The sequence below is a fragment of the Diabrotica undecimpunctata genome, chromosome 3 (assembly GCF_040954645.1).
Source record: "Diabrotica undecimpunctata isolate CICGRU chromosome 3, icDiaUnde3, whole genome shotgun sequence".
Lineage (NCBI taxonomy): Eukaryota > Metazoa > Arthropoda > Insecta > Coleoptera > Chrysomelidae > Diabrotica > Diabrotica undecimpunctata.
This window is the reverse complement of record NC_092805.1, coordinates 76938132-76965932: the sequence shown is the minus strand read 5'-3', so window position 1 is coordinate 76965932 and position 27801 is coordinate 76938132. Positions and strand designations below refer to the sequence as shown.

At 31.8% G+C, this 27801-nt stretch overlaps 1 protein-coding gene across 7 annotated transcripts in view; it reads right to left on the bottom strand.

Annotated features, from left to right (window-relative positions):
- Positions 1 to 27801, bottom strand: part of LOC140436937 (uncharacterized) — a 257943-nt gene that overhangs the window by 118543 nt on the left and 111599 nt on the right. For all 7 annotated transcript variants that reach the window (XM_072526098.1, XM_072526100.1, XM_072526099.1 and 4 more), the window contains 2 exons: positions 24955 to 25166; positions 15424 to 15840 (listed from right to left, as the gene is read on the bottom strand). In XM_072526098.1, the coding sequence (XP_072382199.1) occupies positions 15424 to 15840; positions 24955 to 25166 (629 nt within the window). The remainder of the gene's footprint in view (positions 1 to 15423; positions 15841 to 24954; positions 25167 to 27801) is intronic.

Below are 27801 nucleotides of genomic sequence, written 5' to 3'. Positions count from 1 at the left end.
AATTTGGATCAAAAGATGTCGAATTTTTACCGTCGTGATGATACAAATTTTATTGAACATTGATTTCGCGTAAGTAACTGACATGCAAAATCGACGGTCGCTTTAAGAGTTTCTAAGAGAACGGTTAATTCTACACAAAAATTGCTTATAAACATTTTTGTTTAAAATTATGTCAGCTACATTTTTTATTTGAAACATATTTCCACGGTGTACAGATTCTTGATAAATCGATTTTTTTGTGTGTTTTACCCCGCTGCGAGAGAGAAGGCCTTGAAATTATGCGTATCGTGAAAATCAGAAAGATGATATACTTAGGGCATGTGATGCGCAATGAGAAGTATCAACAAATTCAACTAATTTTACAAGGCAAGATAGAAGGCAAAAGATCTTAAGGGCGCAGAAGGACATCGTGGTTGAAGAAAATCTGACAGTGGGCAGGAATGACTACCATACATCTATTTAGTGCAGCTGTCAACAAAGTTGTATAGACCAACGTGATTGCCAACATCCACAGAGGATAGGCACCAAAAGAAGAAGAAGTGGTGGTACGAGACATTGATACTGTAATGAATAAAGCTTTTTAAAAATTCTCTTGTCTGGTTTCCATTGTTCTGAATATTATTGCAATAGCATTATTTTGCCATTAAATATAGGTATACCAAATGCATATTTTATTTTTCATAATTTTACTTTCAAGTTTATTTTATTTTTAATAAATAAAACTGTTAGGGATTAGTATCCTCATTAAGTTCTTTTAAAGTGATGTCAACTATAAACATTTTATTTGCACAGTACCTTCAACGACTGAAAGTAGATATGTAATATGTCATATCATATAAAAGAGAGCTAAAAATGTAAACGAAAAATGTCAAAATATATTGGGTGTTCCATTTATAAAAAAAATCATAAATTGGTATTATATTTCCTTAGTGATACCTCTTAAAAAAATTTCACGCCACTGAACCATTCCATAATATATCTATCAAACGTTCCAATAAAGTTAATGGAAATTTTTCTTAAGAAAGAAGATCTATAAGCCTGTCGTTTTCGACCTTTTTTAATAGTCGCCCTGTATCTCGTTAATGTGGGGAGCTATTAATGATTTGATTAGACAATTGTTACTTTAACAAAAAAAAAGTCATGATATATGAACTACTTTTTTCTAACTCCTCTAGTTTTTGTTCTACCCTGCAATATCCATACCAATTTGGGACACTCTGTACATAGGTCTCATTAACACGTATTATGTTGGTCTTTGTTACATTTCTCCATTGATCTCTGCCAATTGTTTTACTACTACTAGTTACAGTACTTATGGGCATTTATGGATCATTTCTCGTTAATGGATCGTTCTGATTTGTTCCTGTACAGTCTTGTATTCATTCACATTTTTATTTTTGTATAATAATCTTTTTTTGCCTGTTAGTTGCAGTATCCCGTTTGTCTACCATGGACAGTTTTGCCGAATTTAGGTTTACTCAGGGACTCCTTAATTGGGATAATTAGTGTTTCTAAATACTTCCATTTTTCACTAGATTCTATATTTTGTAATGAGCAATTTTTTGCTGAACTGTTCTTTTATTTTTTAGTTGGTGTTTCATTTATCATTTAGTGCGTTATAAAAAATGAATCTTTTTTGTTGGGCTTTTATTTCCTTTAAACGGACTACAAATTTTATATTTGCTAGATTATGATATGATGTCACTCTGGTCTCATCTGGTCCTGGATATATTTTCGCCAATCTAATGAAATACGGTCTATCTTATTGGTAAGAATGTAGTCTATCTCGTTTCTGATAATATTCTCTTTTTTCTCTCGAAATAACCAATAACATCTTGGTATTTTTATGGCTATATCTATATTCTTGATACTATCCAGTGCTTTTTAAATATCATTATACAACTCCTTTATTTGACTTTCATCTTGTCTACATTGTGGGGGTATACCTAAATAATATTAAGAGTTACATATGTTGTTTGAGCTGATATTATTAGTAGTCAATCCGATATAGTACTAAAACGGATTAGAGTTTGACAGAAACTATTATCAACCACTATTGCTGCACTACTATAATGATTCATTCGTGTCTTCATTTTTTGATTAATCTTTGATTTCGATTTCGCCAGATCCAGACCATCTGGTCTCACCTAGTGCCATTATTTAAACATTCAGTCACCTCATCGGGTGCTTTGTAGATCTTCCCTGGTTTATATACAGGGTGTCCAGAAACTCTCCTGACAACTGAAGACCAAAGATTCCTCAGATAATTTTAAGACAATTTAACCCAATTCACCTAGTCCGAAAATGTTTTCTAAGGGAGCTACAGCTCTTTGAAGATGGCGCCTTGTAATTAGTTTTTGTTGAATACTTCCAGAACTTTTCCATTTAGAAAAACGAAAACTGGTACAATTATTTAACCTCCAGAGTTGAACTGATTTCAACAATTGCAAAGTTCAAGTACCGATCATAGGCGTTCGTTTTGGGTAGGTCAACGTTTAGTTTAACGCATAACTTTTTTGTCTCTACCTTTTAAGCATTTGTGATACTAGGTTATTAAATTTTCAGGTATTCTATTATTAAAAGCTACTCTTACTCTCGATAGGATACACCGTCTTTTACAGAAATTGATTAGAAAATTTTTCGTTTTTTCGTCATGAAGGTTAAATTAATATTTTTTGTACTAGTTGGCCATGGCCCTATTAACAGAATTATAACCTACGTTTCCATTGTCAAATTGTGATCAGTTCGCGAAGTTTACCTTTTAGTTGTTTACTTTGTGGCATTCAAATTTAACAATTTTAATTCAACAAAAATGGTTTTTACTAATGAGGAATACGCTGATATGTTTTAGATTACTGCGAAATAAGGTGTAACGCTCGAGCAGCACAACGTAGATAAGTACCCTGAAAAATTTCCCAATCGTAATTTCACTCACTCAACATTTACAACTCTTCATCAACGATTAAGAAAAACAGGTTCAGTGGTCTCAATAAATAATGAAACATGATGATATATCAGCAGCACATGAAGATGTTATTTTAATGGAAGTTAAGGAAAATCCAGAAATTAGCGTTTGAAGACTATCTGCCATGTATCCCACAATTTCAAAATCTTCCGTTTTAAATATCTTAGACAAAGAAAATTTATATCCTTTGTATTTTACAATGCACTGATACTGTACAAGCACTTCTACACGGAGATTTTTCTGTTTGTGAAGAATTCGCTAGATGGTTACAAAATGAGAAAAATCAAAATAAAGAATTTTTTCAGATACATTTTGTTTTGCGACAAAGATGCATTCACAAAAAAAGAAATTTTTAATGTGCATAATGCACAATATTATTCGCCCGTTGGTGATAATCCTCACATTGTTTAAGACTTTAAGCATCAGCATAGGTTTAGCATAAACGTCTGGATAGAAGTAGTTAACGATTATCTACTTGGGCCTGCTCGTTTAAATGCTGCTAATGACTTACATTTCCTGCAAAATTTTTAACCTAATTCATTGGATGATGTGCCTTTAAATATTTGGCAAAACTTATGGTTTCTACATGACGGCTGTCCGGCCCACTTTAGCAGGAATGTACGAGACTTTCTGATAATGACTACGAAGACCACTGGACTGGAAAGACTGTCCAGTTGCTTGGCCAGTAAGGTCGCGTATTTTAATCGTTGCGATTATTGTGTTTATTCCATTCTGATACAAAATCGTGCACAACTCTGGCTAAGGATACAAGATGCTTGCAACGAATTTAGAAATAACTTTGGAACTTTGGAATGCAAGAATTTGGCGTTCTCCAAGTAAAAGGGCAAATTTATGTATAGAGACTTATGGTCATCAACATCGAGCATCTTTTACAACTATCTACTTTTGATACTTGTTCTTTTGTGTTAGTTTTGTTTAGGTACTTATTAATTTAACTTTCATGACGGAGAAACGAAAAATCTTCAAATCGATTTTTCTATAAAACAGTATATCCTATCGACTTAAAGTATGTAGGTGTACCTTTTAGTACTAGAATACCTGAAAATTTATTAATCTAGTATCACAAATGCTTAAAAGGTAAAGACAAAAAAGTTATGCGTTAAAATAACTGTTGATCTACCCAAAACGGACGCCTATGACCGGTACTAGAAATTCGCATTGATAAAATCGATTAAACACCGGATGACAAATAATCTTACCGGTTTTCGTTTTTATAACTACATATAAGCATTATGGAGGTATTAAAAAAAAACTAATTACTAGGCGTCATCTTCAAAAAGCTCTAGCTCCCTTATGAAGCAATTTCGGACTAGGGAAATTGGGTTAAATTGTCATAAAATTGTCCGGTCTTCGTTTGTCACGAGAGTTTCTGGACACCCTGTATATATATTACATTCCAAGTACCCATCCGTCCGTAATGCGTTTATATTCTTGAGCATGTAACGGGTATTTTGCGTAGTACCGATCTGGGGGGTTACAATGAGAATTGTTTCCCCCGCTGAATATGTGTGTTAGATATGTATGATCAGTAGATTCTAAATATTTAAAGGAATATCTATATAAAGTTCTTTGATGTACTGGTTTCTCCTTGCCTTCTATATCTTCATACCAATAACCATATATTTTTAGTTCATCCTCTTTCAAGGTTGATTTCTCAACCCCAGGGAAAACCAGTGACATACCAACTCATCCCACCGAAGCCGTTTATAGAGAAAATAGGAAATTGCTTATACTGGCAATCACTCGGTCTTTCCATATTTCCGTATCTCTCTAAAAGCTTAAGAAGAAAATATTGATACTCTTAGGTATTTATCGATAGTGCTTATTTTGTTGACTATAAGTATTCATGTATTTCTTCTTTTATCCATATTTAAACCGCTCATCTTCCTCTTTTATATTCACACGGTCGTTAAGTGCCCAGACTTTTTAACTAAAATAAAAAACTAAAGTAAAGACTCCTGGTAAATCGATGTTTTCTCCTCTATAGCTAGGTTTTAGAGTAAGCCCGGCGGTAGGAGTGGCAAACTTTTTGCATCTTTTTCTGGTGTTCCAACATTCATATTCTTAGCAAAATTCACTTGTTCGAATGATAAGGTTCACTGACATTTTCGTCTTTAACGACTGGAGTATTTATGTTACTTAGTTGAACGATTCATTTTTATTAAAAAGTAATATTTATTTGTTTTTTATTACAGTACAAATTGTACAAGTTCGTCGGTAAGTAGGGAATAAGCTAAGGGTGTAATAATATTAACTTTTTCTCTAACCTTTTTATTTATCTTTTTATTTATATACTGTTAAAATGCGGGAACTTTTAAATACATTCAGGTAGGTATGCACCAATTGGTGTTTACTCCAAAATTAGTTAACAAATCAGTCAACTTTTCTCCATTACAGTATGCATCGGTTGATGCTTACTGTCAAAAGAATTTCAGTTAATATGGTTTTCGCGTTTCGTTAATTTTTTTGCTTTAAAATTTTGTTTTTACCTACAAAAATCGAATTGGGTGTTTCTTCAGAGTTCAGTTTACGACTGGTACAGCATTTCAACCAAATGCTCTGCATTAGGGTGAGTATTTATACTTGAAGCCTACAAGGCGCAATTCTTTCGTTTCAATAAACACGAAAAAAAAAGTCAAATAAATGCTGGTTATCGGTCATATTCTCACACAAGCTGCGCTTCAGACAAATGGCCCATACTAGCCTTCGGGTAGGTCAAAAGACTAAATCGCGAAACCTGAGCATCGAGGTCACGTACGACAAACGTGAGCTCGATGGCCAGACCCTTCGGTTGCTCAGTCGGCGAGGAGAATAAAATTTATTTTGCCAATTCGGTGGCTTAGTGACCGAGCACACACACATTTCGGATAAGGAGACACCGACTTAAGTCTGTGACTCGCTGTCCGGAACACACACTTTTTGAGGACACAAGTTCCAAGTCAAGTATTCAATTAACTTCAGTAATTTATAGGGAAAAAAGGTCTTAAAGCTACCTTTAAAATCAGGTGACTTAATGACACAAAGTAAAACAGAGGATGTCCTATTACCCAGGGCATCCAAAGTAACGTTCAGTACAAAGCCTCCTTATTCGTTATATCCTGCGATGGGGAGGGGTGGTGGCAGAGCTGGGGGGTCAGATAGGTACCACTCCATTAGGGAGTGTAACCAGTTTGATCTTCGGACATGTGGGTCCTACTGTTTCATTGGAATACACATGTCTCTCGGAGCTGGGTTGTACGTGTGTGTGTTTGTGTGTGTCGCTCTTTTTTGAGTAAAAAATCGTTTTTCCTGACTAAATGTATATCTATAATCAACAAAAAATTAAAAAAAAATCTATGTCAGGTGAAACTGTTTATATAGAAAAAAAATTCATATTTATCAGACCTTTACATCATGTAATTAGGAAAAATTCTGTCCCTATGAAAATCTATTAAACAGTTATTGTTTTTATTCAAACAGAAGTTTAAATTACCTTTTAAACACTGGATGAACGAAAATGATTTGCAACTGGGTCTTTTGCATCTTTGACGTGTTTCATTATAAACGGGTCGATGATCAAATCCATCTTGGTGGGCATCTTTAGGTGATATAAAAGAAGTAGACACAGATTTTTTTCTTTTTTTATTGAATACCCTTCTTAAGATCGCTTGGTCATCTTGTTTTATTTGAGTTTAAAGATACTTATTGCCTTCACAAGTTTTTGTAACTTTCTTGAAAACGTTCGGGAGTTTATTATGGTCATATCAATCAAATCGTAAAAAATCTGTAAATACCATTTATGGATTTTGCTTTTTTAATTTGATTTCCTAAAGCGCAATTTGATTTGATATCTCTCTATCAACCCATATAGGAAATCGAAGCCTCCTATGTGTCTATTATACTTTTTCACTAAATTAGGGCACTCTATTTCAATTGGTTCCTTTTCTTCTCAGTTAAAGCGATTCACCTGCGCTAAAGGTAATTTTTATTTGAAGTAAGATACAAGCGTCACTATTTTATAGTTTTTCAACATTTCTGATGGAATTTCTACCTTATCAATATCGGCCACATATTCTTGAGAAACGCATCAATCGCTCTTCATCATAGGCAGTTTACAGAATTAAATGTTGCACAAGATAAGTAACAAGAGGAATTAAGGTATAGTAACTGTCCAAAAAAATTTAAAATCCAAATTACTTAATCTGATTCTGCATAATGCAACAAATAGTTTGTGTCCTATTTTTGAGATTTCGCAGGATGATTTTATTTTAAATACTGTCTATCTTTAGTTGAAAATAACTATTCATAAACATAAAGGTACACTTGTGATGAAACAGATTGTAATCTTTCATTAAACACATCGATAATTTGTCGTAATGTGTGTAATCTGTCATTATCAGTGTGATATCTTGGTTTTATTTCTGAATTTTTATTAAAATGCAGGTAACTTCAGATATTTACAAACTTATTGTAACTTATAACATTACTTATTTTCAACTTAATTAATTTATTATGAATATAAAAAAGTTAATATACGAAATAAACGAAAAGACATGGATTTCTAAAAAATAAAATAAACAAAGAAAATAAATATAGAAGAACAATAAAAAGTACATGGAAAGATTAGAACAGATAAAACCGATTGAGGAAAAAAAGTGTGTAACGGGATTTAATTAAACATAAGATCTAAGTAATTCAGTTTAAAATTTAAAATCCTTTTAATAACAACTACACTATTATTGCTAAACGCAATTGTGTATTTATGACATTGAAAATATCATTGTAACGAGGACGCACGCTGACCTAGTGAAATTTGCAATGTAATCAAAAGCTGTTCGGCAGTTTTTCTGGATGTTGCTGAGGCTGTCGATAAAGTCTGGCATGAATACAAACTGGACTTACTTTTGCTTAAAGAACATAGTCAATTACTAAAACCGTATATAAGTGAAATATTCTTTAGAATAAAATATAAAGTTGTTACTCTAACTTAAGAACACTAAGTGCTGGAGTATCCCAAGGTAGTGTTTTATTTCCATTGCTGTATCTGCTGTAGACCTACAATATACCAATATAAAATAAATAAAATAAAACACAAATAGTATTAAATGACACTACTATAACATATGCCAATACAGCAAAATATCTGGGCATGAATCTAAATGTCAGGCTAAAATGGAAAAACACATTCAAAAGAAAAAAATAGAATTGAACATCAAATACAGAAAACTGTACCGGCTCTGCGGAAACAAATCTGAGCTATCAATACATATACATATACATACAATACGCTCATGATATATAAAAAAAGTAGTGAAGCTGGTAGGGAACTGAAGCACATTGTAAATGTTCCCTGGTACATAAGAAGTAGGAATCTACACAGAGACCTAGATGTGGAAATGGTCGCAGATATTAAAGTATTTGCAAAAGAAAATGAAAACAAAATTTATAACCATGCAAACGTAGAGGCTATTCTACTCATGGATTAGTCTTCACTAGTCTTCTTACTATTCTAGTTTCTATTTCTGTTCTATTTAGAAACTAGAATACTAGTTTCGAGTTAGTGTAAAATATTTTTAGTGCAAATAGTTTATCCCTAAAAGTTATGTGCGTTTTAAGTGCTATGTTTAAGCCGTTTAAAACAAGTGAGTAATACCATTGGGGAGAACTTAGCAAACATTCGTTTTAAGAAAAATACGTTTACGGAAAAAATTTGCTCGTCAGTCTAATCTTTTGTGACTAGTTGTAAAAAATGTATTAATTGTAAAGACTTTAATGGATTCACATATTAACTTTTACCACTCGACTGCAGATTTTTAATATACTTCAAACGATCATTATAATATAACACATTTTTATAACAATTTTATAACTATTAACAATAGAAATTCGTTTCTTGAAGGAAATCTAGTACATTCTTAACAAGTTCTAATTCGCTAAGGATCACATTTGTAAGACCTTCCAAAATTTTTTTTTGTTCTTGCTTGTACTCGATACACTGTATAAGAATATGTCTAACGGTTAATGATTCACTATACTTTTCACAGACCGGTGATTTCTCCGAAACCATCAGGTGTCCATGTGTTAGCCTTATGAGATCAATTCTTAGCCTGCGAATGATTAATTTGTCTCTTCTACTTAAGTAAGGTAGCTAAAAGGTTTCGATAGTAGATTGTATTTTGTGTAATTTCGAGGTTGAATTCGTCCACTATTTTGCCTAGATACATATATCGGGTTGTTTTGATTTGAAGGCACTCTAGTAAAGTATGTCAGAAGAAGTTGTTGCTTGCAACGCGAAAGTGGAAGTTCACCTATTTCACATCGAAGACTTTCAACGGGACTGGATCTGTAAGCTCCGAGACATATTCTTAATGCGGTATTCTGAATAATGTCAAGAGTCCTGAAATAAGTCTTTGATGCTGACATTTATACAAAGCAACCATTATACAGTCGAGAGCGAATGAGAGAACTGTATATCTTTTTTAAACCTTAAATGCCCAATCGGGGTCACTATGGGACCCCAGACATACATTTTTGGCTATAATATCTTTATTTGAAACATTTGGCAACCGCGCAATCAGGTATTTGTGTGGACGTGTCTCCTACGTTTTCTGTTAGTATACCACGAACATTCGTGAGGTGCAGTGGTCTGTAAGAGAGATTTAGATAAGTGGGGTCTCGCTGTGACCCCGATTGGGCATTTAGAGGCACCAGAATATTTTTATTATTTTTAACATTTTTCGTCAGTTTACATTGAAAAATGGACCGTAAGAGAATGAAAATGACAATAAGCGACCAAGAACATGAAAAAATTATCCGAAATATAGAAGAAGGGATATCAGACTCCGATTTCGACTATGAGATTACCGACGAATCAGATAGCGAAGAGCAAGATGTTTTTGAGGAAAATGTTTCGGAAACTAAGGACAATTTAGAAGTCAACAGTGACGAGGAATCAGATGCAGAACCTACCGAAGTGGACGATAATATTAGTGAGGTTAGTGGTCCAACATATACATCCAAATCTGGAATGCAGTGGAATAGCCTACCTTTCGTGAGATCCAAGAGGCAACAAAAAAATATTATAAATGTACATCCAGGCTTAACAAACTATAGTAAAAATTCCAACACGTTTTTAGACTATTTCAATTTATTTTTGACCGAAGAGATGAAGAATGTCATATGCCTTCATACTAATGAAGAAGCTGTTAGGCTTATCAAGAGTCGAACGAAAAACATCCGAATAACAAAAAAGAGTGGACGGTACTTACCAACAATGAACTGGATAGCTTTTTAGGAGCACTTATCAAAGCTGGTGCTTTAAGGTGTGGGAAAGAATCGACACGAGAGATATGGTCTACAGACACCTCAATACGCCGGTCATTTTTTACAGCCGCATTCGCTAGGAACCGATTTGAAGAATTATCGAGTTTCTTGAGGTTTGATGACAAAGTGACCAGGGTGGAGCGGAAGGAACAGGATAAGTTAGCGGCGATACGAGTAATTTGGGACATGTTCGTCTCTAACTGTGACAAAGCCTTTGAACCATACGAACATATAACCGTTGACGAACAGTTAGTGAGTTTTAGAGAAAAGTGTCCTTTTAGACAATATATAAAATCAAAACCTTGCCGCTATGGGATAAAAATTTGGGCTGCCGCGGATGTTAAAACATCTTATTTATCAAAACTTCAGGTGTACCTTGGAAAACTACCAGGTGGTAGAATAGAGAAAAATCAGGGATTTCGTGTTGTGAAAGATCTGGTGGAACCATATCATGGCAGTTGGAGAGGAATTACAACTGACAACTTTTTTACCAGTGTTCCTCTTGCTCAATATCTTTTATCTAAAAACCTTACTTTACTTGGGACCGTCCGCAAAAATAAACCTGATACACCACCACAACTAAGTTTGACAAAAAGACCTGCGGAGTCGTCAATATTTGCTTTTACTAAAGAATTAGCTATGGTTTCGTACATACCTAAAATACACAGGATGGTACATCTTCTTTCAAGTCAACACGATAGTGATATAATTTGTCAAGACTCTCAAAACAAACCCTTGATGATTTTAGACTATAATAATACCAAGGGTGGTGTTGATAATGCCGACGAACTGATTAGGGAATATTCCTGTAAAAGAAGAACTGCTCGTTGGCCATTCAGGCTCTTTATGAATATTATAGACATATGTGCACTAAATGCCTATATTTTATACATTGAAAAAAATCCTGATTGGAAGAAAAATAATTTTTCACGAAGACGTATTTTCCTGTTACAATTAGGGGCTGAGCTTGCTCGAAACAACATGAAAAAAAGAGCGAAATATATAAAACATAAAGCCTATGTAAAATCTGCTCTAAAAGATTGTGGCATACCAATGGTAAACCCAACTACCGAAGTTGCAACTCAATCCGTCCATTCAGCTAAGAAACGTGCTCGTTGTTACCAGTGTCCGCGAAACTGTGACAGAAAAGTGAATACCGTTTGCTCTTTTTGCAAAAAATTTATATGCCAGGTGCACAGAAAAGAAGAAAAAACTATTGTATGTAAAAATTGCAACTAAAAGTTATATGCTTATATTATTATTTAATTTTAATTTTGTTCGAATTGAAAATAATTTGTTTCTAGAAAAGCCGTTAATTTTGTATGAAAAATAAATAAAAATTATTCAAATATGCTTAAAATTATTTTTAACCGTGTTTTCCTTTTAGTCAGTGCTAAATGACGTTACTAAATTGAAAATTTTAGTGGGGTCCCTAGGAGACCCCACATGGGCATTTATGGTTATTTTCATATCACGGGCATTTAAGGGTTAAGATATCTTCATCAGCTCCCCAGTGATGGTTTGCTAGATATTTTAATAGATTTAATTCAGTTAAGCAATTACCTTTGACTTTTGTATTCTGTGGTTTTTGCGTTAGTCGACTATTAAAAATTAAACCTAGTATCTTGTGTTCATTAGCTACTGCGAATGAACACAAGATACTAGGTTAGGTTAGGTTAGGTTAGGTTAGGTGTAAGCGGGATCATTTAACGTAATTTGAGGTAACAATATGCTACGGGTTCTTCGACTGAATTTGAGTGCCTCTGATTTGTCAGCAGGGATTTTAATACCAAAACTTATAGACCAAAAAGGTAGTTCATTTACTGCCTTTTGAATTAAGTTGTAGTTGTAAACTTTACTTTGCTTGGTAATTTTACTGCGGCAATATAATATCAGATTGTCACCATATTAGTTGTACTTCACTGGGTTGTGAGTATTATTGCAAATATCATTATTATCATATTATAAATAAAGTGGAGCTTAGAACTGATCCTTGGGGTACTCCGTTTTCTTGAACGTAGATTGAGGAAGCTTTTCCATTAACTAATACTTTGAAGCGGCGACCAGAGAGAAACTGTTCGATAAAAAAATAATGTATTTCCTGTAAAATTGTATTCTTTTAATTTGGTCAATACAGTAGAACGTAATAGTGTGTGGAAGGTCAAAAGGCTTTCAATGTCAAATGATGCTATTAAATCTTGCTTGTTTTGAAAGACAGTTGTGATCTCTGGTTGTAACATTACTAAGTTGACAGTGGTGCTTCGGGATAGACGGAATACGGATTGAGCTGAATTCAAAATTTTGTATTTGTCTAGACACCACATTAGTCTTCTGTTCATTAGTTTTTCTAACATCTTTAAGGTGCATGTTAGTGAAATAGGACGGATTATTCGGAGATTTGTAATGTTTCTTGATTGTTATAACGACAGATTCCCTACATAATATTGAAAATTTCTTATGGGTCCATATTATGTTGTGGGTACAGTATAAGAAGTTTGTACAGTGTAAGAATCGTGCATGTGTCTGACTAGAAATATATAATGATATTGTGTATTTTTTGCGAGCCTGTAGCCAGCAGAGACTAGATATTGAACCTGATGTTGAAACTTTGGACAATCAAAAAAGATGTGATTAAGATCACCCAGGATACCGAAATGTTTGCAATTATCGTCTTCAATCACATTTATTTTGATTATGAGTTAAAGTGGAAACGTAGTTCTTCCATGAGTGTTTTTAACTTTGTTTTAAGATATACCTCGCTTTGCCTTAGTTTTTTTTATAACAAATAAGGTTTTCGTCACTTCTATTTTGGCGGTACTTATGAAGAGCATTTTATATTTTTTTACAGCAGTTGTGCAACGTTCATTCCACCAAGGTATTAATTTTCTTGTAGTTATTATATTTTTTCCTGTGTAAATTTCAGCGGCAGAGAATTTAATGCATTTGTTACAATTATGTGCATCCATTATTTATATTTTCAGAGAAGAAAATTTGTTTAATTTGGCGATCTACTTCAGTTCTGATCCTTGCCCAGTCAGCATTAAAAATCTTCGATTTTAATGCCGTTCCTTATGATTTTTCTTCGTTATTTATTTTTGGGGATGGAAAAAATGGATACTAACATATAAATCATCTACAACGTTCCATGTTAAAGAAGCATATATTTTGGAATCGCATAGACTTAGGTCAATCGCTAAGAAACTTCCTGTTAAAATATTAAAATGCGTATTGGAATCATTGTTTAGAAAACAAGTGTCGGTAATTTTTGGTACGTTTTCTACAACTTTTTCTCCGTACATGGTTTGTGAACTCCATGCAATATTGTGGGCATTAAAGTCTCCCACAATTAAAAATGGTGCTGGATGTTGAAAAATTAAGTCTACCGTTTACCTTCAGTACGATCGTAACTCGATGGGCTATATCTACTGCAGATAATCATTCTTTTAGGGCACCATAAGGTCAATGCGATTGCTTCTAGGTTTGTAACTAAAGATAAATGTGTTGAATAGACGTCTTTTTTGACAAAAATTGAGGTTTCCCCACTTGCTCTAAGGCATTCTGTTTTTACGTTGTGATATCCTTCATAACCCCTAAAAACAATATTATGATTTTGTTTAAAATGGGTTGCTTGTAGGCATATGATATTTGAATTGGTGTCGCTAATAAGTTTTTGGATTCTTTTTAAGCGGCAAAATAATCCGTCACAATTCCATTGAATAAGTGTGAAAGTTGTTAGTGATTTGAGTTTTCAGAATGTTGTAAATGTTCGGTTGTGTCATCATCATCAGAAGTATCAAGAGATGTTTTTGATACTGGGTTATCTGTATCGTCTAAGTTTAAAGGTAATTCCTGTTTGATCTTCTTTAATATTCTTGTGAACCTATTTTTTAGTGATTTGGTGGTTAGGTGTGGATAAATAGCATACATGTCAGATAAAAGTGAATTGATGTCAGAAGTAATTTGCTGCACTTGTATTGTTAGGTTACTACTTGACGAGGTGTTATAAAGAAAGGCTATGAGATTATCTGATGGAATTGAGAAGCTTTGCAGATGAGTGCATCTGATATTTTAGATTAATCTGTGAAATCCAGTTTTGACTTCTTCATGCTTTTATGCTTTTTTATGCTTTTTATGCATTTTATGCATTTTTTTATTGAGTCTTTAGGAGGAGGCATCAATGACAAGGGGATATGACTATATTCATCTCCTTCAATTCTAGCTTTTAAAGAAGAGACAGTAGAAGTGATTTTTAAACAAAGATCGTTTAAAGCATTTTCTACGAAATCGTGGGGAATTAAAGAGACAGACATTCGAAATTATAATACGTTTTGCTGGAGTAACTAATCTCCCAATAGGTAGGTCTAGAGCGTTTACTGTAATAGTGGGATTGTTGGTAATAAGCTAGTCAACAAGTTTAACTTTGCTTAGATATATGCAGATCCGGTTGTTCGAGATATGCAAATATTATATTTTTAGGGCCAACAATATCACAAATAGATTTTACGTATTCGAATAATTTTAAGTTTTCTTCTGAGTGATAAATAATTGCTTGCTTCTTTTTAGGGAAGGAAGGCTTGGGTCTAGATTTTATGGCAGTAACTTAAGATGTGGGTGTTAAAGATTCCGTGTTACTGGATGTAGGCATTAATGTGGTATTGACTGTAGATTTCTTATTCATAATTATATTGCTATTGTAGTCAAAAGCAACTGGGTAACAAAGATTAATGTTCATATTTCTCCTAGAATGTACGCAAATAACAAACTCATATTGTAAAATGTGTTGTCTATATTGGTTTGCCATAAGCCTAGAACTTTTGGCAGAATTAATTGCTTTCTTATCTATAGGTTGCAAAAAACTAGATGCAGCAATGAAGAAAATATCACCAACCTGTACAAAAATATTTGTTTATCACTATTCGTAATTAAATACTAATAAAAGTGGTATTTAAAATAATAAATTGCAAAAAATCCAGACTAATTTACAGAGCGATACGTACACGTTCACTCTTTATAGGTCAGTCTATCTATAACACATTTAAATAAGCAACAATATTTTATATTTGAGTTATACTTTTGATATGTTGCAAAATTTTATCTCGAGAGTGTAAGACTCGCATAAAATAAGAAATACATACCTTTCTTTCTTGCGATATTTGCTTACGATTTCTACCATTTCCTTTTGCTAAATGAAGTGTTTCTTTTTTCTTCTTTTTCTCAAGCTTATTATCAGTTCTACGGTTGACATGTATTTCACCAAATGTTATTTTTTGTTTAACGTTTGTGATGGGATACTTAATCTCGAACGGCTTCTTTAGGTTACGGCATGCAGACTTCTTCGCCTTTTTAGTTTTTTGTTGCACTTGAGGAAGTTGCTTGGGTTGGATTATTTGCTTTTTTCTTGGTCGCTGTTTTTGGGACCCGGTCTTATTTCTTTCGTGTAAAAATTCTTCGACTTTTATCGGAGACAACTGTAGATTTATACAGCTGTAATTATTAGTCACTCGCTTTTTCTTGCGTTCTGTGTTTGAATATTGGTTCGTACATTCCATGGCCTAAAATAAATAAAAGTCATAATATTAACCTTCTTAACAATAGCCTAAATTTCCATATATATATATATATATATATATATATATATATATATATATATATATATACACTCAAAAAGTCCTAGCAAAAGGGTTTGAACTACTTTGTTATCCCAACACCCATGACAATTAATTTTTCGATAATGCTTAAATAACAAAAGAAGGCATCACTAGAATTTTCCGAAACTCAAAGCCTCATTCTTCAAACATTAGTTTAAATAGTCTTAAACAATATCTCATATATATAAACATATTATATTTTTTATAAATTTAATACATATAAAATAATGTCTAAATATTGGTCTGCAGCTATTTTCTTGTGGCATCCTAATACAATTTACCAGTTTTATTAGGGACCACATTATAAGCCACAACGAAAATGTAAGATATGTTTACATGAAAATATCAAATTTAAAAGAGAATTTCTTGACATGCGTGGATTATATTGTTAGGTGATTTTCGTCAGAATTTTTGGCGGCACGTAAAGGCGCTCCATTGCTCCAATACTAACAAGCGAGTGTTTACGCACCGCAAAAACAATGATTATTAAATAATTGCCCATAAGGAATATATATATATATATATATATATATATATATATATATATATATACATATATATATATATATATATATATATATATATATATATATATATATATATATATATATATATATATATATATATATATATTATATTGATTTATAGTATCAGCAATCGGTCTGTAGGAAATGTTCTGTCTCAATATTTCGTCACAATTTTGTGACTTCTTCAGGAGAAAACTGTAAATTTATTAGAATAATTAATTATTATATGTCAACAAATTGAATATTTTAATTCTTTTAAAAAAACAATTTTAATTCTCTTTAACATATCTAAATACATGACATTTTTGTTTGATTTTTATTTAGGAGTTATGGTAACCGCAATATTTTATAGAGTGAATTCCCATTGTACAATTTTTAGTGAATAAGTTAAAATAAACAATTATTATGACAGTATTATCCATAGTATGAAGTGGAAAGATGAAATTAATAGTAGAGAATTAAGAAAGAATCAGGAACATGGTAAATTGATCTATAAAATGTAATTGATGGTATGTAGTCAGTTATTGTAATACTGATATTTAGGAATAGAATAAAATTATAGGTAGAGTTACTAGAGAATTACTGAGTTTATTTTTAAAGGTTAAGATCTATCATATCATATATTGTTTAGTATGTTGCAGTAGATATTACTTAAATGGTTGGTGTCTGTCTTATAATTGATAGATCCAGGAGTTTTATTAATATGTAGGGGAGACCGGGGAGAGTTCGGACACAGGGAGACATCGGACACATTTGAATTTCGCACATTTTTGAAGATGCACTGTTGTCATTTGGTAAACACAACCTTATTTGTACATAATTATAGGTTATGTATTGACAGCTGTGATTTCGGTCGTAGTCACAGAGTTATCTATTGTGAAGTGTTTTGTCGAGTTTTGTTCTAAAAATATCGGTGCAATCCAGAAGATATATTTTAAAATACATAGACTTACCACGTATAAAACTTTGGTGCTGTAATCTACTATACTTATTTCATTAATTTGCGTTTATGTTGTTGCAATATTTAGGTAAGTTTTTTTATAAACCCATTGTATTACCAATGTTTGCATTAGGGGAGAGTTCGGACACAGTGTCCGAACTCTCCCCTGTGTGTCCGAAGTCTCCCCTGATCTGTAGTTATTCTATTTTTCTCTTACAGCTCATAATGCCCCGTACATATACAAGGGTAACAGAACGACAATTTTCTGCAGACACTATGAAAAATGCCACATCAGAGGTGCTTGACGGCAAATTGAGCATTCGGAATAGCGCCAAAACCTACGGCGTTCCTAAATCTAGTCTTCTAGATTACATAAAGAAAGCTAGAGCTGTGGGTATAGACAACGTAACATTCTCTCCAAATTTCAAGCAATCTCAAGTGTTTACCGATATAATGGAAAAAATGCTTGAAAAATATTTATTAGATTGTTCTTCCATGTTTCATGGACTAACGCCTAAAGCTGCAAGACGTTTAGCTTTTGAATTTGCCAAGAAAAACCATGTTAAAATGCCTACTACATGGAGCGAAAATGAAGAAGCTGGAACAGACTGGTTTTCAGGTTTCATGAAACGTCATCCTGTACTATCTATTAGAACACCTGAAGCCACTAGTCTCGCTAGAATGACGAGTTTTAACAAAGTTACTGTTGAGACGTTTCAAAATAAATTAGAAGAAGTTTTACGTCGTCATTCTTTTGGATCTTCAGCGATTTTCAATTTAGATGAAGTGAGTCAATTAACAATTTTGTTTAGTTATTTTGATAATTAATATCACTTATTTTTTAGACTGGGGTTACTACAGTTCAGCGTGTACCTAAAATAATTGGAAGAAAAGGTCAACATCAAATAGGGCAGGTGACCTCACGTGAACGTGGAGAATTAGTTACACAAGTGGGCATAATTTCTGCTGATGGAAAAGCATTGCCTCCTATATGGGTATTCCCACGGCAACGTTTTGATGAAAACCGCATGATGAAAGGGGTTCCTCAAGTTGCTTTAGGATTAGTATCTCCTTCAGGATGGATGACAAGTGATAATTTTTTGAAAGTACTTAAACATGTTGTCAAAAATACACTCTGCTCTGATACTAATAAAATTTTACTAATCATGGATAACCACGAGTCCCATCTCTCAGTGGAGGGACTTGATTACTGCAAAGAAAATGGAATTACTGTTTTGACACTACCACCTCATACTTCTAATAAGTTACAACCTTTGGACCGAACAGTGTTTGGTCCTTTCAAAAAGTTTTTTAATGATGGTGCTAATTCCTGGATGTTGTCTAATCCTGGTCAGACACTTTCTATATATGACTTGCCTGCTATTTGTTCTTCTGCTTGGGACAGAGCTGCCAATCCAGTTAATATTAAAAGTGGTTTCAAGTGTACAGGTATTTGGCCTTTTGACAGGAATATATTCGGAGAAGAAGAGTTCTTATCTTCTTACGTGACAGATAGACCAATGCCTACTACAGAACCGGAACTCGGAAAAAGAGATTTTGATAGCTTGTCCAAACCGGGGCCAAGCAAAGTTTTAGTTTCTCCGAGTCACTCAACTTCTCCAAACATCATTTCTCCAGAAATGGTTAGACCGTTTCCCAAGGCGCCAGAACGTAAAACATCAAATAGAGGGAGGCCTAAGGGCAAATGTATCATTGCCACGGATACTCCAGAAAAAGACGAAATTGCCAACAGGAAACTAAAACGATCTGTTACAAGGAAAGTAAATCCTAAAAAAAGACAGAAAGTCACTAAAAAAATTGTTGAAACATCTTCTTCTTCTTCCTCTGAAGACATAATGAGCAATGAAAAATCCTCTGACTTCATAGAGCAAGATGACGAAGTGGATACAGAAGAAACAAATATTGCAAATGGTCAGTTTATAATTGCCAGAGTTTATGGAAAAACACCAGCTACATTTCGGCACTATGTTGCAGAAATTCAGGAAAAACAGATAAAAGGATACGACGTAAAATTTTATAAAAAACATGCCACTTCTAATCGGTTTATCTCCACTGAAGAAGATGCTTTTGTTATATTTGAAGACATAAAATGTATTTTACCGAAGCCCTTGAAAGATACACGTCAAAGATATGAAAATATGATCTATTTTAATACAGATTTAGAAGATTATTCATTGCATTAATTTTTTAATATCTAAACATGTCTATTTTTTTAAAATACATTTTTATAAGTAACATATGTTGTACTGTCCGAAGTCTCCCAGTACTGTCCGAAGTCTCCCAGTTCCTAGTCCGAAGTCTCCCCGTTTCTGGGGAGACTTCGGACAAATGACCCCCTGCAATATTTTTTTATTTTTGTTGTTAATTTATTGATTTGATATATTCTGCTCTTGATTGGTTATGCCTGAACCTTGGAAGCTTAAGTTAACTACTTTAAAAGGTAAATATATCAATACACTTTTCTAATAAAAATTAATTTTTAAAAATGGTCCGAACTCTCCCCGGTCTCCCCTACCATTTCAAGGAAAAGTCGATTTTTATGATTATCAACTTGTTCCAAGATTTTTACATTATTAAAGTCAAAGTTATGTCCTGTCTTCAAGTGGTGGTCCACTAAGGCACAAGAGTTTTTTCGTATGTTACAGTCACTTTTGTGTTGAGTGACACGTTGTTTAAGCCACTGTTGACTTTGACCAATATAACAACTTTGACATTGACTGCAATTTATTCTGTAAATTATATTACTCATTAATGAATTTGGAGTTTCAACTTTTATTTTTGAGAATAACCTTGAATTTAGAAGTGGATTGTATTTAATTAATTTAATGTTCGGAAATGTTTTGAAAAGTGGGACAATTTGGTTTGATAAATTTTGTATGTAAGGTATTTTTTTATATGAGTATTTTTAATATATGTTTTGGGTAGCCATTGTTTAAAAATATTTCAAAAAGTTTCTTTAAATTGACATCTAGGAAACTCCGATCACAGATTGTCGTTACACGATTTTTCATAGATACTGTATATACTTTATTCTATATATAGATATATATATATATATATACATATATATATATATATATATATATATATATATATATATATAAATATATATATATATATATATATATATATATATATATATATATATATATTGAGATGATTGGTGTTTAAAAAATTAATTTATGGGTTGTATGCTAGATGCTATTAGATATTAAAAGTATTTGGTTATTTTAATAAGTTATATACTAGAAAATTTTATAAAAATTATTTATGTGAGGGCATTTTTAAGAAATTAGCATATAAAAAGTATTTTTTTTATGATTATAATGTTGTAAATATATTTAAGTGAGCCATGTGCATAGGCAACCAACTATACAGTAAGTGACAGACAGAAATTAATAATTATTACGAATATAAAGTGGGGTTATAATGATATGTTGTTTAAAATGTGTAGTTTATTAAATTAGAATGTTAAGTTACTGATTAAAGTGTATATTCTGATCTGAAAAACCTAAATGTCAACAAAATTCTCGATAGAAAAGTAAGGAATTCTCTAGATCACCGGAGATGGCTTTGTTTGCGAAATGGACTGTTCCAGAAAATTCAGACATGTAGGAGATGGAACAAAATCGAACATGATTTCTTGCTAGGTAATTCTGGAACATGGAAAAAGATATAAATACCCGGTGATTTGGATTCAAGGCATCAGTTATGAGTTACAGTTACTATGAGTCCAGTTTAGTATGAAAGTTAATTAGAGTTAGCATGAAATAGAAGTCACATCAAATATAGTCAGACAGAAGGTCCAATTGTTCAATATAGTGAGTTAAATGAAGATTAAGAAACAGTATAAAAAAAATATTATTGAAGATTAAAAATTATGTAATGTATAAATGGTGATTGGATAATGCAAGAAGTATTAATTGAAAATTAAAATTATATAATATATTTGGTGATTGGATATTGGTATACTGAAAAGAAGAATAAATATAAATGCTGTTTGCTGGTTTGCTTGGTGGTTTATAAATGCTTAAGAAGAAATATATTTTAAATTGGTGGAAGCTGATAATTGGAAAAAGTAATTTCACAAAAACAAGGATAACCGAAGCACGAAGACATTGAGTGGTGATTAGAATCTATATAGTGGAAAACAGTTCATTTAGGCATTCAGTGACAGAAAGGTACAAAATTTTGTTAATATAATTTAGTTAGTGTCATAACAATTTCAATTTTGAAGATAGTTTGTTTAAATTTTACATTTTCTATAGAATTTGATTAGTTTCATAAGAATTTCAATTTAAAGATAGTTTATTTTAAATTTACATTGGCTAGGTTAGATATATATATATATATATATATATGTGTGTTTCATAATAGATATAATAAAGATAATTTAAAAAAGTACTTACAAACTAATTCTTTGAGAACCGCGATAAAAACCCTATATATTATATTATTAAAAATACTCATTGCTCATCATTCACAAATAATACATCATAACAATATATATATATATATATATATATATATATATATATATATATATATATATATATATATATATATATATATATATAGAATAAAAATATATAATATATATATATATATATATATATATATATATATATATATATATATATAAATATATAAAGGTAGGTCATAAATAGTACAAATGTGCACATAAAAAAAGTTACAGCCCTTTGAAGTTACAAAATGAAAGTCGATTTTTTCCAATATATCGGAAACTATTAGAGATTTTATATTGAAAATGGACATGTGGCTTTCTTATGGAAGGAATATCTTTACAAAAAATTTACGTTACTTTTTTCTGTAAAATTCATGCAAGTGGAAATATTTGGGCTTCATATCTTGTATTTAAATTGTTTGGTTTTTTTTACTTCTATTGCTTATATCGAATGTTAGTTATAATCGTTGTTTCATTTAAGTTTATTTTATGTCCTTTGTTTATGACATGTTGTGCTAGGAATTACGTCTTCTTTTGATAGCGTTTCGATGTTTTTCCCCTCTAACCTGTATTCTTCTATTGGTCTCTTCGATGTACTATATGTCGCAGACCTCACAAGAGATCGTGTATACTTCTTGATTTTCCAATGCAATATTTGTTTTAGCGCATTGTAATATAGTTAAGTACAAAATTAAATTTTCTATCAAAATTTTACCTTTTAGAGTAGAAAATAATTTTTTTGGGCTAAAATATATTCAAAAAACAAAGAAAAAAAAACACGAAAACACGCGATTTTTCTTTTTTGTCCCATAACTTATATGTGGGCATGGGTATAGGCGTTGCTTTATAAAAAAAAACTTCTATCCTTCCTCTTTAAAGAAGATAGGATTCACAGTATCCGAGATACAATTTTTCAAATTTCGCCACTCACACCTTTTTGGGCCATTTTCCCTATTTTTCCACAAACATTGCAAACTAAATTTTTTCTACCACATATAATTCTATATTGAATCGAAAAAAAAATTATTAGCTTAAAAATAGTCTACTATTGTGGAAGGATCTAGAATTGATTTTAATCAAGATATGCTTCTTCAAAGTATACTATTTTTAACGATTTTTGGGGGAGGGGGTATGGAAAACATCGATTTACAAAAAATCTATACGCCATAAAAAAATGTTAAATTAGAAATATAGCTGAGATAACTTTAAACAAAAATATAATTAGCACTTTTTGAGAGAACCTGAGATGCCAGAAAAGTGCTAATAAACATTTTTGTTCAAAATTATCTGTTACATTTCTTGTTTTAAACATTTTTTTCTACAGCATATAGATTCTTGGTAAATCGATTCAGCTTGTTAAGTCACTGTAAATTCTAAAGACTTCCACTAAACGTAATTTTGAAGAGGAAGGGTATAAAAGTTTTAGAAAAGATTTTTTCTGTAAAGCAATGACTATACATATACACCGTGTAAAAATTTATAAGGCAAAAAAGAAAAATCGAGTGTGTTCCTGTTTTTTTTTTGCTTCGTTTTTTTAATATATTTTTGTCAAAAAAAAATATTTTTTTACTTTAAAAGGTGAAATTTTGATAGGAAATTTTATTTTGAACAACTTTTCTATACATATACACCAAAGAAAACTGCCCGAAAAATTCCCAAGTGCACCCTATTTTATATGGACTAATTCACGCCTTTCTCAAAAATACATCCCTTTAAATTGTAGCGCTATGCAGTTTTTTCATATTTGAGCCACAGTATAGATAACAACCAGTATTCTCACTCTACCGCGGTACCTTTGATCTTTTTAGACAAAATTCGGTGACCTTGACGCCATATTGTTTGGACGAAAACCGTGGACTGGCCCTGCACATATGGACGCGACAGAGCCGACTTTGATTTATTTAACAAAATTGATTTTAATTTCAACCAATTTCAAAACTCTTCTTGCTACTCTTTCATTCTTCGAGAAATTAAAAAAAAAAACCTAAAATTGTTTCTTTCTCTGCGTTGTATTTATGATTTTGTTTTCTAACGTTTCACAACTATTTGTTACAGAACTGTCTTATACACTATCAAAAAAAAAATCAAATGGAGTGTTATGCAACAGTTTTTAATAAATATGCTAGTTTTAAAGCTGTATGATTATAAAGTAGAATAAAATGCAAAGTTTCATTTCAAAATTCAAATACAGAGTTTGAAATCAGTTAATATATTTTAATTATATCTCACTAAAAACACAAGAGGATGTGAACAAAACTCCTAAATATGTATATTGATTAGTGATTGATCTTACCTGTTCATTGTAATAGACTATTTTGACTTGTTATTTCGATATAAACGATTAAATAATGTGTTATTGATGTTTCCAAATAATCATTTTATTATTTTTTCTTTTAGTTTTATTTTCATATTTTTGAGTATTGAAATTTCTCTTATTGAATTTTAACAAATAGTACAAACGTACACGGCTAAATAATGTTGTACAATATTTGAGTGGACTTTGTTCAAAAGGTGACTAAAAGTTGAGTCCAGAGAAAATGGCGTCGCTGTCTGCGCGAGTAAAATTGCGCGAACTTTCGCGCCAAAGCGGAGTGGGAATACTGGTTGTTGTCTATACTGTGTTTGAGCGTTCATTGACCATATGAAATAATAAAACTCCTTTAACCTTCTAGTTCCTTTAGCCCTATTCTTTTTAACATAATCAATAACTTAAAAGATGAATAGAAAATTTTGGAATTTTGATGCTTTTCTTGAGAGAAATAGTAAACTGTAACTACATTTTCACATTTGTTTTATGGTACAAAATAAAGGTAAATGCAAAAAATACAAGAAAAACAACAATTAAACGAAAACGTGCAAGGAAAAATAATCTTTAAAATTCATTACCACAAAAAAGACGAAACAAACAAAAACTAGGTCAAAGATAATAATAAAGAACAGAAAAATATATTTCGTGGTCAATCTCAGGGTCATACTATGGTCATACTACGGCCCTAGCAACAAATATAAAACAATATAAACAATGTAAGAACAAAAAGTAATTTAACATGTTATACTAAATTTACCTGTCTGTATATATCCGTAACTCTTACATAAGGAGGAATTTGTTTTGTAGTTTTTTTGTTTATCTGGTAAAAGCCGGAAGTGAAGACATCCTTTGACGACGTATCGTGTAATTTTCTTAATTGCGGAGCAGTTTTTGGTTTTTCAAAAAAAATAGATCTTTTTATTGGATGGTAGTTATAGTTTCTGGTCCAAACTGCTGGAAAAGTTCTTCCTATAAACACGTTTATATATATTTATATATATATATATATATATATATATATATATATATATATATATATATATATATATATATATATATATATATATATATATAAATACGTTCGAATTATTGGGTAAAGTGGTCTGTAATAAAAATCTTTTTTCTAAATTACTCAATATTTCGCCATTTATTTAAAAGCTTCCTCAGGAGTAAACTAAAACAATTTGAACATTACAAAAAATGGCGTACAAATACATTTTAAAACACTCACAGAATTTAAAAGATTTCGCAAATAAAAACTGACATTGAAGTATTTGAAATATTGAATGTCAAGATTAAATTGTCTTAAGCACGTTCGTTACAGCTATACGATAAAAAATTAAAATTATTTCAAATGTGAAAATAAAAATAACAATAAAAGAAAAGTTAGAAGAATAATATTTCTTTGATGAATTATTAAGTTTAGTTGTTATTTAGATGAATGTTGGCTATTTTGAATATTTATAAATTTTGTTCAATATGTTACAATATATGTTACTTAACTGTCCAGTGTCCGTTTTATAATTTAAAGTGTTTTTTATTAATAAACATTAACAAAAATAAAAACACTTTAAATTATAAAACGGACACTGGACAGTTAAGTAACATATATTGTAACATATTGAACACAATTTATAGATATTCAAAATAGCCAACATTCATCTTAATAACAACTAACCTTAATAATTCATCAAAGAAATATTATTCTTCTAACTTTTCTTTTATCGTTATTTTTATTTTTACATTTGAAATAATTTTAATTTTTTATCGTATAGCTGTAACGAACGTGCTTAAGACAATTTAATCTTGACATTCAATATTTCAAATACTTCAATGTCAGTTTTTATTTGCGAAATCTTTTAAATTCTGTGAGTGTTTTAAAATGTATTTGTACGCCATTTTTTGTAATGTTCAAATTGTTTTAGTTTACTCCTGAGCAAGCTTTTAAATAAATGGCGAAATATTGAGTAATTTAGAAAAAAGAAAGATTTTTATTACAGACCACTTTACCCGATAATTCGAACGTATTTATAAATTATTTTTTGGTCGAAATAACCACTTCCAATTATATATATATATATATATATATATATATATATATATATATATATATATATATATATATATATATATATACACACTTCTCAACAATTGAAGTGGATAATATGAAAATGTGTATTTTATTTTTTGTTCGTAAGGTCAAATAGAAAAATGGAGTGATATAAATAAAGATTTATTTTTACTTCGTACTTTCATACACATGACGCGAAAGAAAGGAATTCTTTAAGAAAAAAAAAATGGAAAATAAACAAAAATTGTAAAGTTAACAACCTAAAATTTCTATTCCTGCTCAATTTCTAATATCCCGAAAAGAAAAATTAATAGTGTGTAGGTCGACCTCTGTGTCGCCTTAGTGCTCTAACTTTATTTGGAAGACCTCTTATTAAATTATTGATGAACTGCTGTGGTATGTTTCCAAATCGCGCGTAGTGTATTGGCCAACTGATCTAAGGTTTGGGGTGGTTGAAGGAGCCTGTTTTTTTGCCTAGACATTTCGGCCCAAACATGTTCCATGCAATTCATATCAGGTGAACACGGTGGCCACTCCATTCTTGTAATGACATGAGCTTCTATACACTCGTTGACAATTCTCGCACGGTGAGGGCGAGCATTATCATCAATCAGAACAAATTGTTCGCCTATTGCACCAAAAAATGGAACAACTATTGGTACTATGACTCTGTCTCGATATCGTGTAGCAGTCATTGTCTCATTAATTAAGACAACTAAATCCGTGCGACCATCAAAACATATGCCTCCCCACACGCAAACAGATCCACCTCCAAAAAGAGTGGTTGGGACTCTTAGATTTTCATTGTAACGCTGTCCTCTTTCCCTCCACATCAATATTCGGCCATCATTCGTATACAAACGAAATCTGGACTCGTCAGTAAAGATACAATTCCTCTAATTTTCGAAATTCCACTGATAGTGTTCCATCGCCCAACGATATTTGCATGCACGCTGCTCCCTAGTTAGTCGTGGATGGGTAGCGCGCCGTCTAGCCCTTAAATTGGATCCAACTGTCTTCTGACAGTTTGACTGGAAATCGCTCGTCCAGTAGCATGCTTGAAGATACTGTTAATTCTGGAAGCCGTGAATGTTGGGTTTCTTCTTGCCGTCAGAACTACAAGACGGTCTTGCCGACGAGTTGTAGATCGTTCTCTTTCTCCTCCATGCCTTTATATTGTAGATCCAGTTGCTACATACCGATTTCATGCACGACTTATCACACTTTGCGACACATTTAGCCTCATAACAACCTCTTGTTGACTTATGGCTTGTTGAATCCAACGAACTAATTGCTCGAGCTGCACTAGTTCTCAACGTCTTTGCGGCATAATGTTTTTGTGATAAATAGATTTCTTGACTTGTTGACAACTGATAAAGCCAATACAAGCACTTTTATACGAATGATAATATTCATATTTGGAACATGTCTCTCTTTGTACGAGATAAGGGCGGATAGGAATAGGGAGAAAAAACCACATGCAAAAAATATTGGCAATAAAGATAGCATATAGAGTATAGTACAGGTAATTAT